This window comes from Fonticula alba, assembly GCF_000388065.1.
Source record: "Fonticula alba strain ATCC 38817 unplaced genomic scaffold supercont2.3, whole genome shotgun sequence".
NCBI classification, from domain to species: domain Eukaryota; order Rotosphaerida; family Fonticulaceae; genus Fonticula; species Fonticula alba.
In genome coordinates this window covers 967,182-972,850 of record NW_009242973.1, presented here as the reverse complement: position 1 = coordinate 972,850, position 5,669 = coordinate 967,182, and the positions used below count along the sequence as shown (strand labels likewise).

The following is a 5,669-nucleotide window of genomic DNA, read 5'->3' as shown; positions in this document are numbered from 1 at the left end:
CCCCCCCCCCCCCCCTGCAATGCGCCTCAGTCGAGGAGAACAGCACCTGGGAGGCGGCAGACATCATCCTCTTCCGGCCGGAGCGCGACCGGCCGGAGCTGGCCATGTCGGTCCTCACGACCGATGCCTATCCCTCGGACTCGTTCTTCAGCGGCGGCCCGGCCTTCGGGGCCGAGGATCTGTCCGATGTCGGTGGCTCTGGGCGGTGTCCCTTCTCGTCGATGCGTAGCGTGGTCAGCGGCGACCCGAATGTCCTGGTGGCCATTGACGCCTCGCAAGCCGGGGCCGTCCTGGCCGAGGCGGCCGCCCTGCCGCGCATCACCCTGCAAACGGTGCCCACTTTGCCGACCGACGACCTGGACGACAGCCGGTTCTTGTCCAGCAGCCGGGCCTTCCTCGAGGGCCCGGAGCTGCCGGGCGCCGGCGGCAACAGCAGCAGCACTGGCAGTGGCGACAGCAGCAGCAGCAGCAGCAGCAGCGGCGGCGGCGGCGGCGGCAGCAACCCCGGCGGGGGGCTGTTGCAATTCCATGGGTATGTGCAGGACAACCACCACTTCCAGGGCCTGGGGCCCTCGCTGCTGGATAGCAGCGCCGGGGTCGATCGGTCCCCCTCCTCGGACTCGCCCTTCGGCCGGGTGCCGCACAACTCCATGACCATCGACAGCCCGAGCAGCTACCTCCTGTCGCCGATGCCGCTGATCGGGGACCTGCCCTTCGACAAGGGTGTCTTCGGGGTGGATGACGGCCCGGATGACGGGGACCCTGGTGGCGATGGCCCGGGTGGCGGCGGCGGTGGCGGCGGCGGCGGCGGTGGCAGCGGCGACGGCGGCGGCGGCGGCGGCGGCCCCGACGGGTCGGTGCCCGGCGATGTGGTGGGTCTCCTCGGCGACGAGGGGCCCATGTCTGACGGGGGCTCCGGCGGGTCCGGCACCTCCTTGACGCCGGACACGCGGCTGAATTTCCTGAATGCCCTGGAAACCGACAGCCCCATCGACTTTTCGTATAATCCCTCCCTGTCATGCTCGGCCATGCCCTCGGATGAGGAGGAGGACCCCGAGGGGCAGGCGGGCCCCGGCATCGGCGGCCCCAATGGGCCCGGCTCGTCGGGCATCCCCTCGCTGAAGGTGAACAATCCCTTCGGGTCGGTGCTCGAGGGGGAGGACGAGTCGGGCTGTGGCCGGTTTGCCGGCGGTGCTTCGCTGCTGCCGCTGGCCGGGGCGTCGGTGCCCCTGTCCTCGGAGCTGTATCGTGACTTGAATAGCCCGCCGATTCCGACCGGCGGCGGCGGCGGGGCCGGGCCCGCTGGCGGTGTGTCTGCCGGGGGCCCGGTCGACTCGGCCGGCGCTGGGACCGGCTCTTCCGGCGGGATCGCCGGGCCGGGGCCCGGGTCGGCGGCGACCATCGCCATCGGCGGCCTCGGCACCGGGCCCGGGCTCAAGCCCGAGCACAGCCCCGGCAGCCTGGGCTCGGCCAGGTCGCGCGACTTGCGGGCATCCATCCCGGCGGCCCTCTCGGCCGGGGGCGGGGCCGCCGGCCTGCTCAGTGCCCCGTCGACGGATCAGCTTTCGGCGGCTGTGGTGGCCGCCGGGAAGGGTGTCCCCGGGGGGGCCACCGGGCCCGGCCCCGCCGGGGCCCGGGCCTCCGAAACACACATCAATGCCAAGGCGCTGCTTGGTGGTGGCAGTGGCGGGAATTCCGCCGCAAGTGCCGGGGGAGGCGCCGCCTCGGGGTCGAGCGCGGGGCCGGCGGTGCCGGGCGCCGGCGATGCCGGGCCCACCGGCGGCCCGGTGCCCGGTGCTGGGCCGGTGCCGGCCACCGCCGGCGCGGCGGCGGCCCCTAGTGCGGCCGGTGCGGCGGCCCCGCCGGCCAAGGGCGGCCGGCCGGGCTCGACAGGTACCCGCGCCCGCGCGACAGGCACCGCCGCGGTCAAGCGCGAGCGTGCGGCCGGTGCGCGGGCCGAAAGGGCGCCGGCGGCCGGGGGCCGGGCAGCGGCGACGCGCGGATCGCGCGCCACCGCAGCCGCCTCTCGGTCCAAGAGCCCGACCCTTGCGGCGGCGGCGGCGGCGGCGGAGTCGGGCACCGGCGGCGGCGCTGCCGCCCGGGCGACGAGCGGCCTGTCCGATACGACGTCCGCGGCGGCGGCGGCGGTTGTGGCGGCGGCGGCGGCGGCCGTGGCGCCCAGTTTCGCCGGTGGGCCCGCGCCCCCGGCGGCCGGCCGGAAGGCGGCTCTTGCGCGCCAAAGCGACGGCCCCGGGCCCGGCGGCCGCGCGGCCAAGCAGCCCCGGTCCGCGGGGGCCAAGTCGCCGGCCCCGCTGCCGGACGACGCTTCGCTGCCGGCCGCGGTTCCGCCGGTGGCCATGAAGCCGTCGCCGAGTTCGTCGGCGGCGGCGGCCGCGGCGGCCGCCCTGGCCGGGGCGCCCTTCGCCCTGAAGTCCGCCGGGACCATTGTGGCGGCGGTGGCCGGCCAGGCGGCCGGCGGCGGGGTCGCCGGGACGTCGGCCGCGGCGGCGGTGGCCGCGGCGGCTGCCGCGGCTTCCATGCACGGTGCCGGTGCCGGGGTCCCCGGGGCCGGGGCCGATGCCACCCCCTCGCCGGCTCCGGGCATGGCACCCACGCATCCGGCCACGCATGCGCGCTCGCTCCATGGGCTGCCGGTGCATGGCCCGGCGCCGGCCTCGTCGTCGCCCTCGGTGGCGGCGGTGGCGGCGGCCACCGCGGCCACATACACGCCCTCGGCCGTGGCGGCGGCGGCGGCGGCGGCGGCGGCGGCAGCGGCGGCGGCGGCGTCCTCGGCCCCGGGCACCTCGGCGACTGGCCATGCGGGCGCGCTGGCGCACTCGACCTCCGCCGGGGGGGCCGGCGCCGGCGCCTCGTCGCTTGCCGGGGCCCCGGGGTCCTCTTCGTCTTCTTCCTCCTCTTCCTCCTCTTCATCGGCGGCGGCGGCGGCGGCGGCCGCGGCCGCCGCAGCTGCTGCGGCCGCCGCCCACTCGCATCCCCACACGACGGCCTCCTCACACTACTCCACGGCCGGGGGCTACCACTCGGCCTCATCGGCGGCGGCGGCGTCATCGGCGGCGGCCGCGGCCGCGGCCCTGGGCCCGATGCACTCGGCATATGGCAATCCCCACTCGGCATACGGCAGCTCCTACGCCAATTCCTCCTATGCAGGGAGCCACACATCGGCGGCGGCGGCGGCGGCGGCGGCACACTACGCGGCCAGCCATTTGTCGGCGGCCACGGCTGCCGGCTACACCGGGTCCCACTACTCGACCCTGCCGTCGTCGGCCAGTTCGGCGGTGGCCGCGGCGGCGGCGGCCTACTCGAGCCCCTACTCGGCGGCCGTGGCGGCTGCCCAGTACTTTGCCTCGCAGTATCCGAGCTCGTCGTACTCGTCGGCAGCGGCGGCGGCAGCGGCGGCGGCGGCCGCCGCCGCCAGCAACCCCTCGCCCTACTCGCACTATCCCTCGGCCGCGGCGTACACCAGCTCGCTGTATGGCCCGGCGGCGGCGGCCGCCGCCGCGCACTACAGCACCCAGCCGCTGGCGTACTCCTCGGCGGTCGGGGGGTCGGGGGCGCCGGCAGGGTCGGCGGCGGCGGCGGCCGTGGCGGCGGCGGCGGCGGCCGCATCGGCTCCCAGCTCGGCGGCGGCGGCGGCAGCGGCCGCGGCTCTCGGCTCGTCGTCCTCGCACCATGCGGCCTCGCAGCATGCCGCCCATCACCATGCCTCTCAGTATGGCGCCCTGTCGGCCAGCTCGACGGTCGGCGCGGCCGGGACCTCGGCCCCGGCTTCATCGGCCGGCGCGGCCCCCGGGGGCACGACGGCGGCCGATGGCACCGGCGGCTCGTCGGTGGCCAATTCGGCGGCGGCCGCGGCCGCCGCGGCCGCCGCGGCCGCCGCCAGCTCCCCCCTGCTGGCATCGTCTCTGTCATCCCTCGGGTCCTATGGCCATGATCCGGCCTCCGCCTACAGCAGCTACCTGGGCTATCCGTACAGCTCGTCGCTTGGCTTTTCGCAGGGGGGCCTGTCGGCATCGCACAGTGCTTTCGCCGCGGCGGCGGCCGCCGCTGCCTCGCCCTACTCCTCGCATCCGGGCATCGCGGCGGCGGCGGCGGCGGCGGCGGCGGCGGCAGCGGCTGCTTCGTCCTCTTCCTCCTCATCGGCGGCCGGGTCGACGGCAGGTGCCTCCTCGTCCGCCTCGTCGGGGGCCGGGGCAGGGGCCACCGGCGGCACGACCACCGGCAGCACGGCCCCCTCGGCAGGCACGGCCGGGACCGCGGTAGCCTCGGCGGCCGGGTCGCAATTTAGCTCGGCCGCGTCTTCCATGTCACATTACTCGGCAGCCGCGGCGGCGGCGGCAGCCGCCGCAGCCGCCGCCGCGGCCCACCCCTCCTCCGCAAGCATCTATTCCTCCTCGGCGCATCCCTCGAGCGCGGCCATGGCGGCGGCGGCGGCCGCCGCCGCAGCGTCCTCCTCCTCCGGCTCGGCTGCGTCGCACTATGCCGGCCTGGCCATGGCTGGTCTCGGCCAGCAGGGCGGCTCCTCGCTGTATGGCAGCGGTGTTTCGGCCTTCGGCCATCACCACCACCACCATCACCACCACCACCACCAGGCGGCGGCGGCGGCGGCGGCGGCCGCTGCCGCGGCAGCAGCCGCGGCTCCCTCGGCGCCCGGCAACACCGCTGCCGGTGGTATGCCTGCTGCTTCGGCCATGCTGGCCGCTCCGACCTCCGCCGGTGCTGCTGGCACCGGTGCCGCCGCCGCCGCCGCCGGCAGCACCGCCCCGGCCACCGCGGCGAGCTCCGCCACCTGAGCCCCAGAGAGGCCCCCTCCCTCCCCCCCCCCTCCCCCTCGCCCGCGTCGGGGCGCGTGAGAGGGGGCCGGGCAAGCCCGGCACCCTGTCCTTGTTCCTCTTTTTTTTCATCTCCCAGAGCCTGGTCTTTCCCCTCCCTCCCTCCCTCTCTTTCGTCCCTCCCTTTCTGTCCTCTTCCCTTTGCCGGGCCTCGAGGCGGCGGTGTGTCGGCCATGCCCTGTGGTGCGCTCCTCCCTTGGTGGCGGTGGTGTATGGCCCCGCATGAGGCCGCCCACCGGGGGCCGGGCCACACGCCTGCGCTTCGCTCTCCCTCCCTCGCCCCTCTGCTCCTTGGCCCCTCTGCTCCTTCCCCCCCCCTCCTCCTCCTCCTCCCCGGGGGCAAGCCAGCCAGGAGAGCCGGGGGTCCTGTTGGAGGGATGGTTCCGGCCTGCCATTCGGGGCACTTCACCTGTGCGTGTTTGCTTGCCACCCGCTGCCTGTCGCCGCCGGTGGCGCGGGGTCTCTCCCTTCGGCATCCCCCCGGCCACTGACACATGCCCCACCTTCATTTCCCCCCTCCCTCCCGTCTCCCCCTGCTCAGCGTGTGGCACACAAAAATGGCCGACCCTGGTGACGACCCTGGTGACCGTGTGTGTCGCCTCCCGCTTCCTCTTTCCTCGTGGCTCCTGCCCTGAACCTTTCCTTGTTTTTCCGAATGTAAATTTATCCCCCCTCTTCTCCCACTCCCCTGTGCGGCGACGATGTACGTGGGCATATGATGGGCCAGCAACAGAGCGAGAGCGAGAGCGAGAGCGAGAGCGAGGGCCAGACAGACAGATGGGGCCGGCAATCGCCAGCCCCCCCCCCCCCCCCCCCCCC

At 75.7% G+C, this 5,669-nt stretch overlaps 1 protein-coding gene across 1 annotated transcript in view; it reads left to right on the top strand.

The window, feature by feature from the left end:
• Positions 1-4,811, top strand: part of H696_02009 (hypothetical protein) — a gene marked incomplete at both ends in the record, with an annotated part of 8,007 nt that extends 3,196 nt beyond the window's left edge. Inside the window, one exon of the mRNA XM_009495907.1 lies at positions 31-4,811. Coding sequence (XP_009494182.1) covers positions 31-4,811 — 4,781 coding nt within the window. The remainder of the gene's footprint in view (positions 1-30) is intronic.
• Between the last annotated feature and the right edge of the window lie 858 nt (positions 4,812-5,669).